The sequence below is a fragment of the Tamandua tetradactyla genome, chromosome 11 (assembly GCF_023851605.1).
Source record: "Tamandua tetradactyla isolate mTamTet1 chromosome 11, mTamTet1.pri, whole genome shotgun sequence".
Lineage (NCBI taxonomy): Eukaryota > Metazoa > Chordata > Mammalia > Pilosa > Myrmecophagidae > Tamandua > Tamandua tetradactyla.
In genome coordinates, this window is record NC_135337.1 from 41,149,016 (window position 1) to 41,163,803 (window position 14,788).

Here is a 14,788-nt window from a genome sequence, read left to right on the forward strand (position 1 = left end):
GAAATTGCCGAATCACATGGCAATTTTATACTTAACTTCCTGAGACTCACTGGACTGCCTTCCAGAGTGGCTAATGCATTTGTTTTTAATGTGTCTTTGAACCATGCAATTGTGAAATGCTTGAAGTTTTTTTTCTTCCCTTTTTTGTCATGCTTTAGGACTTAAGTCAAAGCTTTTGGCATGCAGAGATTATTTATAAGAACCAACTGGCATGCAGTTGGTTATAAAGCAACTAACCAGCCTCTTTTTTCTTCTACTTTTTCTGTTTCTTTTTCCTACTTTCTGCATTTATTTCTTTTCACATTTTTTTTCTCTTCCGTGTCTTTCATTTCTTCTTCAGTTCCCAAATGTCCAACATATTCATGATTCTTCCTTCATCTTCAAATGTTCAATTTGGTAAGGCTGTTAGCCTAGGCTCAGTATGACATCCCTTCCTGATACTGCCTCAAATCCAGAACTTTTCTTTGCTCTTGTCTCTCTTATCTCAGTTTGCCTTGTGTTTCCTTGTCTTGGAACTCCCTGAAAAGGGCCAGTTAAGTAATGCAGTGAACAGAATTATGGACCTTTATTGATATTCAGCCGTGGTTTAGTATGCTAACTTCCCTCATAATGTTATATTTTAAATTCCGTCCATGTTGATGGCAAGATGTATGAGGATGCAGGACCAATAGGAGATGATTTTAGAGGAATGGCTTTTCCTTTGCTTCCAGGCCATTCCATAAAGAAAGTTTTGCATGCTGCTCTTTCTGCCTTTGAGTACATATGTGTTTGGCAAAGAAATAATGTATTATGTTCCACTTCATTTGTTTATTTATTTACTCCCTCATTTAAGAGGTATTTATTGAGCTCCTATTTTAGAGTGTGTAAGCTATGTTATTAATTGCTTCCTATTTTCTTAAGGATCCCTTAAGTACTTTCATTGTGTTTCTGTGTAAATCTGGCTTTTTTTTTTTCTGTTTTGAAAGGTGACATTTTCCTGCCAAAATTTAGTTTGTTTTAAAGTCTCTTTCCTATTAGCTAATATGTTCATCCCTGCCAGTTCAGTGGTGTGGGGATAGGGTGGAGAAAAAATTGCTAGGGTCTCTGTAGCTCTGAGATTGTTCTTTGTTGTTAGACCAATAGGATAATAAATTGAAGCCAGACAAATTTATGTACTACCATACAATATAGATTTTTAAAAATGGCTTAAAATGTGAATTTTTGTTCTAAAGATAGCCTGTTTCAATTGTATGTCCGTTTCCTTATTAGCTATATTTTCTTTTTATAGTCTTTAGGAATTACAAAAAGGGTCTTATTTTGTTTTATATTTTCTCTGTAATCTTTACTAAGCAACATTATAGCCACTAATCCTTCTTGAGTTTTGCCTCCAAAATGATGCCAATGATTGAGTACAAAATCCACAGTGTAGCCCTTTCTGTTCTAGATGGTTAACACAGGCGATTGAAAATCATTATAGCTTCAGAAGGATATCTTTTGGTTTGGCATAAGGTAGCATATAAAAAAATATAGAAGATATTTTTTCACCCAGTTTGTGTTGTGGTTGTGGCCATTTTTTGGTTATTCCAGCCAAGTATCATTGGCATGTCTACCTACTTAGTTATTCTGCTTGAATTTCCAGTGTATGCTGGGGATAGATAAATGAGACTGTGTGGAGATTTTGGAGAAAATATATTTTCCTTCTATACCTATGATCAGATTATGCACATCCAAACCATCACTTTGAGGCTTCAAAGGAACAGGACCAAGGTGAAGTTAGTAGCATCTGCCTTCTAGTATTTTTTTAGTAGAAAATTGACCAGTAATGCATGTCCCACATAGCTTTTCTTTAGAAACGATGCCTTTTAAAAAAGTGATGTGATTATCAGATGCAGAAGAAAGTTAATAATTGGAATAAGTAGAAGTTGTATTTTTTAAACATCTTTTATGCCTAGGGTTAATATACTTCTTTTGTGCTCTCCAGAATCGTCTTATCACCTACTTGACATATTCTTTATAAATACATCCTTAAATAATAAGATGTATATCCGTCACTTTTTCACTTTTTTTGGACAGCTAATGAAGAAAAAATTTAACCTGCCTTCATTTGAGTTTTATTAAATTATTTGATTAATGAAAATTGATATATTCCATAAGGAAAGAGAATATAAGAACAAAGGATATATAAAATACATGAGCTAAAAAAAAAAGGATGAGAATTTTGATAGTACTATTGAATGATATCATATTCTATATTTCTATGTCATGAATCAAAAATATTCTGGAACAATTGGCTCTCTTTCTTAAATGTTCTCAACCTGCATTGGGGGAGATATTCTAAGGCTTTCATAAGATGTATAATCTGGTAACAAACCTTTAGACCTAGGCATTTTTCTTCACTTTAATCTTTTATTATTGGAATTTAAATCTAGGTTTTTTAAAATTTTCTTTCTTGTGAAAAAGAAGACTCTCTGTTTAGTACTGCTCTTGTAATAGCCAGTTATATATTTAAACTCCATTAGGATAATCCTTAGATTTTTCTTTTGTTTTATTATTTTTTTATGGGTTCTAAATTCTGTAACTTCTTTGCCATTCTCTAGACTCCTTGTCATCCTGTCTTATGAATCTTGCTATAAAACATTCTATCTCAAAACTCTGCCGATTCTAATAAATGACCAGTGTAATCCCAAAGATTGGCATCACATTATTATGGAAAGAGGAAGGACACTGGAATTAGATAGGCCAGGATTTAAACCTGAGCTTGACTACTTTCGTGTTGTATGACTTTGAGAAAGTTCACCCTGAGCCTCAGTTTCTTCATCCAGGGACGGATATTCTTAATTCAGATGGTTTCAATAAAGATTAAGATAAAAGATAAAGAGTATGGCACCTAGCTCAATGCTTGGCACTTTGAAAATGCTCCATAAATGTTAGTTTTATTTTCTTCTGGTTCTTTTATGTCATATTTCAAGAACATAACATTGATGTCCTGTTTTTAGCAATATTCTCGTGATAACCATTCTTTACTTATCACAGGGATTCTGTACCAAGTTCGCTATTTAAATGAACAGTTCAGCCCCAAACCCATATTCGTGATGCTGCTGATGCTTTGACATTTACTGCCACTTTTATACCATCTGGTCTAATCGATATAAACCCGATGCTGTGGGAAACTTCTGCTAACATCACTGCTATACTGTCCCTCTTCTCCATTCTCAATAGGCGCCATACGCCGTTCAGTGAGCTGCCCTCGGTCCATCTCTGCTCAGTCGCCTTCCAGTGCGGACACCCGCCCCTTTTCCGCCCATCAAATGATTTCGGTATCCCGGCCAACTTCAGGGGCGCGGTCGCACTCCTTAAACCGTGCTTCCTCCTACACGAGGCCTTTGCCTCAGGGTAATGATGCCAGCTCTACCAACGCGCAGGTGGTAAGTCATCTATTTTGCTCCTTCAAGATTACAGGCAGCACTGTCCTCAAACTTTAGGTGGTAAAAAAAGCACCTGTGAGGAGGACAGATTGAAATTCAGATCCTTTCTATAATTCAACTCATGACTGCCTGGAATTTGGTTATTCATCTAGCTTAGGCTACAAATAAGTAAAATATATATTAGAAGACTCTTAAAAGGCAGACTTTAATAAATATATATCACAAACTCAAGGGTGGACACTCAGAATAACGATAATGCTGTTTTCCATTTGTTGAAAATCACCTGAGTAAATGTATGGTTTTGTAGTATATATTTCAGTGTTTCTATAAATTTAGGGAACTTTGCTGTATAGGAAGTTTTAGTCAATGGAAATATTATGTGATTAATAAGTTAAAAAAACACCATTGTTAAATCCTCCTGAGAGCATTTATTTAAGCACACCATTGTTTATAGTGTTTTCTGTATATTTAATCAATATATAGTGTTCCTTCCTTAGCATGAATCCCTGAGACTCAATATTGAAGAAGTCAGTGAATTTATTTTGCAACCAGACTCTTGTAGATGCTCAAATAGATAGTCCCAAGAACCTTCAGGTAGACACAGGTTTTTTTTTTTTTTTTATTAATTAAAAAAAAATTAACAAAACATTTAGAAATCATTCCATTCTACATGTACAATCAGTAATTCTTAATATCATCACATAGTTGCATAGTCATCATTTCTTAGTACATTTGCATCGATTTAGAAAAAGAAATAAAAAGACAACAGAATAAGAATTAAAATGATAATAGAGAGAAAAAAAAAACCTATACCTCACATGCAGCTTCATTCAATGTTTTAACATAATTGCATTACAATTAGGTAGTATTGTGCTGTCCATTTCTGAGTTTTTATATCCAGTCCTGTTGCAGTCTGTATCCCTTCAGCTCCAATTACCTCTTCTCTTTTTTTTTTTTTTTTAATTAACGGAAAAAATGAAATTAACCCAACATTTAGAAATCATACCATTCAGGTAGACACAAGTTTTATTTTCCTTATTTAATGTGGATGGTATCTCCAAAGAAAAGAATTAGAAGATAAAAGTGAGTGAACTTTACTTGGTAACAATGAATGACATTTTCTCTAACCAAAAGGAATTGCCTGAGGCATGGGTAGCAAATAAAAACTGACCAGAAAGTCCTTTTTAAATACTCATATTTTTATTTTAGCATTGTGAGCTAAATAAAGTACAACTGTGTGGAATTGGGAAAGGCACTCCTGGGAATTCATAGCCATTTAATTCTAAGAATTTATTTAATTAGGAAGAGTTTATAATATCAATATTTTGTCGGGTGCAGTATATTTTACTACAATTTATTATAGCCAGATTTCCATAAGTGTAAAATAGTTTATCTTCCTTTTTCCTTGTTATTATTTTTCAATTGAAAGTGCATCATTTTTACCCAGAAATATCTTTCAGATTATAAGGGCACAATGACATAAGGCCCCCTTCAAATATCTGTATTCTTTCAAATTTAAGAATGAATCTTTGCAGCAGCTGAAGACAAAAGAACAAGAGGACCACCTAACAAGTCAGACTTTATTTGTTCTCAAAGACATGAAGATTCGATTTCCAGGGAAAACAGATGCAGAATCAGAACTTCTGATAGAAGATGTAAGTAAAATGCCAAACAGCTCATACCTTTTAATTATACTTCTTAACATATTAAAATTTATTTCCTCATGGCATTGTTGTCAATGACCTAGCAAACTTAGTTGATGTTCTTTTCAACCTCCACAAGCTTTGGAAAATACAGAGGTTTATTTTAATTCTTATGATTTATGAAAAGTGACATCATAATCAGCAGTGCAAAATATCTTTTAGTACATAGTATTATAATGATAAAGCTGCTTCATCAAGTGAGAATGATTGATGTTAAATTATTATTCTTAATAATTAAAGAATATTTAAACTTGCTTCTAAAAAGAGTTAGAAGTAACTAATATGAAGTGGGTGGTAATGAAAGAAAAATGGTTCCTGACATAAACTCTCAAGGATCTTTGAATGTGAGACCTTGAATGAATATTGTGAAAAAAAGTAAAAAAGAAAATAAATGAAATGTGGTATATTCAAGTATCAATATATAAAGTAGAAAATACTGAAAAATAAAGAGAAAAACATGAGGTTTGAAATAGAAAAGGAGAGAATGGGGAGAAACACCTCTATGAATAATCAGCATAAGAATTTATTCATCCAACCGCCATTAATTTAGTACTTATGATGTACTAGAAACTCTGTAAGGAAACTAGTTTTGTGTAGAATAGTGATTTAACAGCATAGACTCTAGCTGGGAAAGCTGCAGTTAAAAATGAATATGTATATGTATATATAATTACTTAAGGAAAATATAAAGCTCCATAAGGACAGGTATTTTGTCTGTTTTGTTCATTGATGTATCTCAGTTTTAGAACAGTGCCTGGCACATAGTTAGCTGCTCAAAAATTACTTAATGAATGAATGAATGATTTTAAGCTTCATCACTTATAAGCTGTATGACTTTGAGCAAGTTACTAAACTTGTCTAAGCCTTGGTTTTTTCATCTTTGATCTTTGTATAATAATAACTGCCTCATAGCAATGTGTAAGTAACAAATGAGTTATTGTGAAATACTTGTCCTGTGGCAGGTACCTGTAACTGTTAATGTGGTATAACATAAAAGAGGTGGCTTCTAAGACCCTTTCCAATGGAAGTCCTGGTCTTGATACTTCCTTTAATATTATAGACTTCTTTTTGGAGAGTCAGCTTGCTGAAATTGCCTATAAACAAGGTTTATTAATGATGTGATCTATTAATAAGAATAGTTCTGAAATGGTAAAGCATCCTAGAAATCCTAAAAAAAAAACATTCTAAGATGGTAAAATATCCTAAAATTCACATAAAGTCAGTGACTTACTTGTAATTGAAAAAGAAGGTCCAAGTTATTCACGTGTGCTGGTGTGAGAATATCACTCAGGGTATATGTGTTCTGGTTAAATGCTTGATTGAAACATTCTTTTCAAATGGTCGTTCTTAGATAATTCCTCAGTAATAGAACATTGTTTTCTGATCGCCCTATAATTTTTTTTCTAGAGGAGAAAGGTACCATCTAGTGGCCAATTGTAGAATTAAAAACCTCAGACATGCACTTGGCCTTTTTCATATTTTAAGCTTGTCTTTAAACCTGTTTAAAGCGAGCATCTAATAACACAGCAACAACAAAAAAGCCTTTCTTGGTTTAAAAAAACATAATGAAAAGTTGAATTTTATAATCGTGATTAAAGTCCCCAAATATTATGAATTGTGTTGTTACATATTTTTTCAAAATGAAAATGGTATTTGTTTACAAAGAAACTGATGCTTGTTACATCAAAGGAAAGGGAGGAGAAATGAACACTAATTAGGAATATTATTTTTATATCTTTTTTTTGAATCAGCTAGAAGAAAAATGGCATCATCAGAGAGTAGAACTAGTATTTGTGGCTAATGTAATTGTTCTATATAGATCATATATAGGCTTATATAATAAAGTATAATATGTTAATTATATCAAATATTAGAGTGGTATATGTTCAGTATATACAGTAAATATTTTAATGTTTGCTATAGTGTATATTGCTAGAATATATATCCTGAAAATTTGCATTTTTGCACAAACAGCAAAATAAAAAGTAGAATCCTAATTATATGTAGACTGCACTCTAATGTATTATTCAATATTGTGTTATTATGGATGATAGGATAAATATCCTTGAAATAAAAATAGAAAATCTGTGTCTGGGTTTTCTCTTCAGACTTTATGTACCTGAAGATACTTATCTTTCATTCATTAAGATTGTGTGCTTGGTACAGCAGAAAGAGAAAGTTTTGGGTTCAGATGGTTCCTTCACATTGTATCAGTAATCTCTGTGCATGTTTTTTTATAAATGTAAGCTTTCTTTATTTCAAGTAATACTATAGTGCTTCCATTGCACAATTTAATTAAGTTAATAAAATGTATTTCAGTCCATTTATTTACTTTTTATTTATTATTTTAGAGGAACATTCTAGATTAAATTTGTTTATGCTTCTCCCCCAAAACAGATAATTGATAACTGGAAATATCATAAAACAAAAGTGGCTTCATATTGGCTCATAAAATTGGACTCTGTAAAACAGCGAAAAGTGAGTAATGTCCAAAAATAGTTTTGCTTTTTCAGATTATATATTAAACTAGGGTCATACAGCCAAATTTACAGTCAAACCATATGCATGTTCATTTATTCACTCATTTCTTCGACAAATATTTATTGAGTTATCTCCTATGTGTCAGGTACTGTTTTACATTTGAAGATAAAAAAGTGAATAAAAAAAATCCATGCACTCATAGAGCTTGCATTCTAATTAAGGTGTTTGACTAGAAACAAATATAGAATGTGCTGTGAAGAAAAATAAAGTAGGGTAAAAGAACACGGAGCAGAGTCTTAAATGAAATAAAATAATTCTGTGCATACCTCTGCTGATATATATAAGAGGTATAGCAAGGCAGTAATTTTATTTATTTATTATTCATAGAATAGTTTTTTTTTTTCTGGAAAAGCCCTTGTGATGCAGTAGCAGTAAAAGATAAAGATGGACAGATAGGCAGATGCTAGACAAGTTCATAGGATTTTATTCTAAGTGGTGGGAAGCCATTGGAAGATTTTGAGCAGAATTGCATAATTTGGTTTATAATTTAAAAGGTTCATGGAAGCTACTGTGAGAAGAGTAAGAATTAGTAAGTAGGAGGAGGGAATGTGGTAGAGTAGAAGTAAAGACAGGGCAGAGGTTTTTGGATTTGAGGTAAGAGTTTAATGGTTGCTTAGTTAGGGTGGTAGCTGGATAGTGGATACTGGAGAAAGGACAGGGTTTTGTTGTTGCTTTTTTTTTGTTTTGATTTTGGTCTTGGGCATGCTAAGAATGATATATTGATTGGACTTAGAAATGAAATGTCCAAATTAAGGCATCAAGAAGAAGATACCTTCTCTGAAGAAAGGCTGCTAACACCCAGGATTCTTCTGTCAGCTAGCAAGACACATAGCTGGCATCTGCAGGCCCTTCGCTCCTGGGTTCTGTTGCTTTCCATTGCTTTCAGCTACTGGTTTCAGTGGCACTCTCAGATTCTCCGAGGGCTTTTCTCTAAGCTTCTCTGGGTGTTTCTCTCTGAACTGTCTGTCCTTTGTCCTCTCATAAAGGACTCCCAGAAAAAGGATGAAGACCCACCTTTAATTGAATGGGTCATATCCCAATGGAAACAACCTAATCAAAAGGTTGTTTTTGATTACGTTGTTTTGATTAGGTTGATTCCTGTGGGCACAGACCCAAAACAGGTCTGCGCCCACAGGAATGGTTTAAAAGAACATGGACTTGGCGGGGGGGAGGGTGCAAGGGTAGTTCAATTCTCACCTGCCATGATGGAGACCCATGTTCAATTCCCAGCCAATGCACTTCCCAAACAAACAAGCAAACAAAGGAAAAGCCAAATAAACAAAACTTCAGCAAATGGTGCTGCAATAAGGAGATACTTACATGGAAAAAGAATGAAATGTGACCCCTACCATATAGCATCCAAAAAAAAAACCAAAAGGGCAAAGAACATGGCCTTTTCTAGGGTACGTAACAGCTTCAAATCAGCACAGCAGCGTAGAGGTTAGTGGTGATTCTTATCATAACAAATTCGGGGGAATGGTGGGGAGTGAAATTTGGTTGGAGACATTTAAGAGATAAAAAGTGGAGATTAAAAAGACACAGCGAGTACAGATACTTTTTCAAGGAATTTTGCCTTAAAGTGGAAAGGGAAATGTGGTATAGCAGTACAGAGATATAGATTAAAGAGAAGGTATTTTAAAGATGAAGATGATGTAGTTGTTTCTGTGCTGATGGGAATGATCTAGAAGGGAGGAAAGGCATGGGAAAGAGAGGTGATTAAAAAGTCCTGGTGAAAGTTGGAGGGGTTATCCTAAGGAGGAGCATGGAAAGTTTATTTAGTCTAATAAGAGGGAATGCAGGGGATATGGCAGGGTTGTGGGAAGATGTGGAGGTGTTCTTCTGATGGGGAAAGGCTTCTGGAGGCTTGAGGAGAGGGTAAAAGGCATGGAATAGTTGTCTTGGAGAGTGGGAGAGGGAAGTAGCCAGGGAAATGTGCTAAGATTGACCAGCAGCACTGAAGGTCCCATAAAATGCACTGCATCTAGGAGAACCTTAGCTTACCTATAGGCATGCCTAAGAGTTACTTCTGGAGGATGTCTTTTGTTGCTCAGATGTGGCCTTACTTGCTCTAAGCCCAACTCTGCAAGTGAAATCATTGCCCTCCCTGTTATGTGGGACATGATATCCAGGGGTGAAAGTCTTACTGACAATGTTAGAGATGACTCCCAGGAATGAATCCAGACCTGGCATCCTGGGATCAACAATTCCATCCTGACCAAATGGGGGAAAAGAAGTGTAATTAATAAAGTATCAGTGGCAGAGAAAGTTCAAATAGAGTCAAGAAGCTGTGCTGGAGGTTGCTCTTTTGCAAGCTTCTTCAGTTAGACCTTGCTACCTATCATAGCCTGCCAAACCCCAACCGGGGCCATTCCAGCCAATCCTAAAGAACACTTATGGCACTATATATGATTTCACAAGGTTTCTGTATACTAGAGTAACTTTCCAGAAACCTACAACCTCCAGATGGGTCATTGGTCCAGATGTCCTGAAACCTAGAGGGCCTAACCTCTCCAGAACATCAGCTATTCCATCGCCTTATCCCATTTAGTGACAGACCCTTCCAATATGAAAAATTTAGAATGGACATAGCCCAAACACCCCTAAAGAGAGGGATGGAAAGATCAAAGGTGATGGTGGAGTTATACAGTGAAGAATGGATTTAACAAATGAATATGAATGCTGAATCATTAAATTGATATCTCTTTTAGTGTCCAGCATCATAAAGCAGCTAGAAGCAAAAAACCTAAAATTGTGGAATTATAACCCATGTCAAACTCTGAAATATGTTCTACAACTAATTGTGGTGCTGTGCTTTGAAACTTATTGCTTTTTTATATATATGTTATTTTTCACAAAATAGAAAGTAAGTCAATTGTGGTGATAAAAATTTAAGCCTTCTAGCCTCCTATATTCTGGAGCAGCTAGAAGTTAAAATCTGAGAGGATCATATGGTAGCCCATGACAGACTCTGGGATCTGTCCTGTAACTACTTGATGAAGAGTGCTTTGAAAACTATTGCTTTTTTATTTCTTTGCTTTGTGTATATGTTATACTATACAATATAAGTGTTAAAAAATGCACTGCATCATTATTTTTGGGAGATACATGATTTTAGTAGCTTTAGTAAAATTGTTGTATTCCTTTGTAAAACAAACTACCATATCCTCTTTCTAGGTTTTATGGTAATAAGATAAAATTTGATTATGATTGAATGATGAATTTTAAATTATATATTATATCTGAGTAAACCGAACTCACTGCTACACATTAATTTTTTAACAAATATTAACGTAGTGCCCTGCCATGTGATAATACTGTGCACTTGATGGGGAGGGTATAGCAAAGGTTGTGACAGAAATAGATTGCAAAAGATAAGGTAAACCCTGGATACATATTTGCAAAATCATTGACTATGGCCTTGATTGATCAAGAAAGGATCTTTTAATGGAAATGGAACTCTGAATATCTTCAATCCATGTAACTTTTATAACCTAGAAGAGAGAAGAATGTAGATAAATTAGTAATTAAAAAATAGATTGGGATGGTTTGTATGGAGTATAAATTTATTTCAATAAAATTGCATTAGAAAACAAAATAGAAAATCTAGAAACAGATTAAAGTATTATAAATTGTATACATAGTAACGTGCCATATCAAATTAGTAAAGAAAGATGCTTTTCCCCCATATGATGTTGAAGCGATAGACTATTTGTAAGAAAATTACATTGTAGACCTACCTCACATTATATACGAAAGTAAGTTCCAGATAAATTACAGTTTTATATGTAAAAATTACAAAATATTAAAAATTTAAAAGAAAGTATACAAGGATATGTTTATACTCTTAGAGTAGGGAACAGTTTTCCTAAGAAACACCTAAAACCCAGAAGATTTATAAGTAAATACTGGCAAATTTGATAACATAAAACTTTATAAATGGCAAAAGACACCTTAAACCAAGTTAAGAGGCAGAAGTGGTGAGGGGTATTTGTGGGTGTGGGGAGGTTAGGTTTGGAAGACGTATTTACAGCACATAAAGCACAAAGTAACACTAGTAACTGATAGCTTCTACAAATCAATCAGCAAAGACAGTATCTTATATTTATTAATAAACAAAATGGCAAAGCCATGAAAAGACAGTTTATGGGTATTCTAGTTTGCTAGCTGCCGGAATGCAACACACCAGAGATGGACTGGCTTTCAATAAAAGGGGATTTATTTAGTTAACATATAGTTCTGCAGAGGAAAGGCAGCTAACTTTCAACTGAGGTTTTTTCTTATGTGGGAAGGCTCAGAGTGATCTCTGCTGACCTTCTCTCCAGGCCTCTGGGTTCTAACAACTTTCCCCAGGGCGATTCCTTTCTGCATGTCCAAAGACCTGGGCTGAGTTGCGAGTGTGAGATGAGGTTGAGCTGCTTGGGCTTGTGCTATGTTGCGCTCTCTCATTTAAGCACCAGCCAATTAAATCAAACATCATTCATTGCAGCAGGCACGCCTCCTAGCCAACTGTGGATGTAATCAGCAACAGATGAGGATCACATGCCATTGGCTCATACCCACAGCAATAAAACTAGGCACCTTCACCTGGCCAAGTTGACACCTGAACCTAACTACCAGAATGGATCTTCATATTGCCAATTAATATTCAGGTAGATCTTAGGCCTTACTAATTAATGATGAAGGGAAAACAAGTAAAAACCATCATATTGGCAAAAGTAATGTCAGATAATATCCACTGTTGGATGAAAGTGTCTTTCCTGTATTATTAGAGGGAGAATACATTGGTACAACTCTTTTGAAAAGTTATTTGCAGCATCTCTTAAATTATAAATGTTCATAATCTTAAGACTTAGCAAATCACTTCCAGGATTCTATCCTATAGAATAGTGGTCTGAATGTATAAAAGATTTACATACATGAGCATTCATTAAATTAGTATTTGTGAAAGCAAAACATTTGCAGCAACCTAAATGTCCACCTAAATAGGTACACGATTAAGTTATAGTATATCCATACTATTCATTTGCATTCAAGTGAATAACATTCTGGAATCACAGAGCTTCCCCTGAGGTATAAGGCAAGATATAACACAAGATGTAACTCATGTTATATGAAACACATATATCAGAAAAGTTAATCAAACTTTACCAATTAAGAGCAAAGGCCACAAACAAGAAGCAGCCACCTTTCCACATGACTCTTCTACATATCCAGTGGCGTTCTGGGTTCACAGTGACAAGGGCCAACTATATGTTGTTCAGGTTGACTCAAGGGAGCCTTTCAGATTTGGGGTTCCTTAGCTTGTATGCTCCATTGATCATCCATGTAATCTCTGTGATTATCTTCTATTCTCCAGCCATTTGGAAAAAATTCAAAGTTTATTTACAACATCGTCTGATTGAACTTTCTGAGATGATAGAAATATTCTGTATCTGTGCTTTCCCACACAGTAGTCAGTAGCCACATGTGGCTGTTGAGCATTTAAAATGTGGCTATTGCAAATGAGAAAACTGAATGTTTAATTTTAGTTAGTTTAAATTGACATCATCAATTGGGTCTAGTAGCTACCATATTTGACAGCACAGATCTAGGCAGACCAGGGACAGCCTTCTAAAAATGTCCTGAGATAAGGAACTTTCTCAGTAATCTTCCTGCTGGTAAATTCCATCAGAGGGTTTGTAGAATTTCCAAAGAGGTCTGCACTGCCTTGGGTATGTCAAAGTGGAAAAGTCTCTTGTAACTTTCCCTTCAGTAAACCAACTTAAAGCTATTAAATGAAATGAAAAAGGTATGCAAGAACATGTAATATACCATTTTTAACTACTTACCTACATGTAATATTTAAAAAAATTCATATCTAGCATTAGAAAATGTTGAAGATAGTTACCAAATTGTTAGATAGTTTGTTTCTGGAAAGTAGAGTCAGGAGAAAAATGGTGATGACATTTACTATTATCCTTCCTTTTGTTTTTGCATATTTCCATATTTTTTTCAAGTTAAAATACTCTTTTAAGCATCTTTTATTGTGGACTATAACTTATATGAAGAAAAGTTATGGATTTCAAAGTATATTTTATCAAATAGTTATAAAACAAACTTCAAGTTTTGGTATGTGTTACACTTCCATAATTTTAGGAATTTCCTTCTAACTGCTCTAGTACACTGAAAACTAAAAAAAAAAAAAATCAATGTAATAATTCAGTCGTCATACTCATTTGCTAAATCCTATCTTCTCCTCTCTTACAGTTCCTCCCTGTCATCTGATCCTTCTCTCAATCTTTAGGGGTATTTGGGCAATGACCATTCTAACTTTTTCATGTTGAGAAGGGGTGTCAGCATTATGAATAGGAAGCTGCAACTGGCTGATGTTCTTGGAGAGACTGGTACCTTTGGGTTTCAGGGCTTATCTGATATAGGAATGATCTGATGGATTTAGATCTGATGGATTATTTCTGAAAAATAAATGGAGTGAAACTACTATAGAGACTCAGAATCCTGGTATTTTTTAGGGTTTTGGGGAATATTTTTGGTTGGAGCTTGGCATACTGTGGCAATTTGCAATATCTAGTTGAAGCGTGTATAAAAGTAAACTCCAAAATAGCTTCTTGACTCTATTTGAAATCTCTTAGTCACTGAAACCTTATTTCGTTACATTTATTTTCCCCCTTTTGGCCAAGAAGGCGTTGTTAATCCCTTGATGCCAGGGTCTGGCTCATCCACGGGAATTATGTCTCATGTTGCCAGGGAGACTTACGCCCTGGCATATCCCACATAGTGAGGAGATTAATAAATTTATTTTAGACTTGAGCTTAGAGAGAGAGAATGGCCACATCTGAGCAACAAAAGAGGTTCTCTGGGAGTGACTCTTAGGCATAATTACAGGTAGGCTTAACTTCCCTGTTATAGAAAGAAATTTCATAAGATCATACCTCAAGACTGAGGACCTGGCCTATTTCAAGTTGAAATAATCTCTTTTAAAAATGTATGAATGACATGGAGACACAAGAGTCCCTATGAAAGAGGCTAGTGAAGTAATGATAATGCATATTTCTTCCATGTCATGAGTCATAACCTCCTATTGAGGTAAAAGTGAAGGAAAGAGTCAGCAAGTGCCTCTCCTGGCCTCAGGACCTTGCTCAT

The 14,788-nt window shown here is 34.7% G+C and overlaps 1 protein-coding gene across 13 annotated transcripts in view; it reads left to right on the forward strand.

The window, feature by feature from the left end:
* The window catches only part of TTLL7 (tubulin tyrosine ligase like 7), a 212,516-nt gene that overhangs the window by 103,447 nt on the left and 94,281 nt on the right, over positions 1–14,788 (forward strand). For 12 of the 13 annotated variants that reach the window (XR_013159370.1, XR_013159372.1, XR_013159371.1 and 9 more), the window contains 3 exons: positions 3,199–3,404; positions 4,925–5,059; positions 7,505–7,585. Coding sequence is in view for 5 of the 13 variants with exons in the window: in XM_077120482.1 (XP_076976597.1) it covers positions 3,199–3,404; positions 4,925–5,059; positions 7,505–7,585 (422 nt within the window). In the remaining 8 variants the exon portion in view is untranslated. The remainder of the gene's footprint in view (positions 1–3,198; positions 3,405–4,924; positions 5,060–7,504; positions 7,586–14,788) is intronic. The other variant, XM_077120486.1, reaches the window with a different exon arrangement.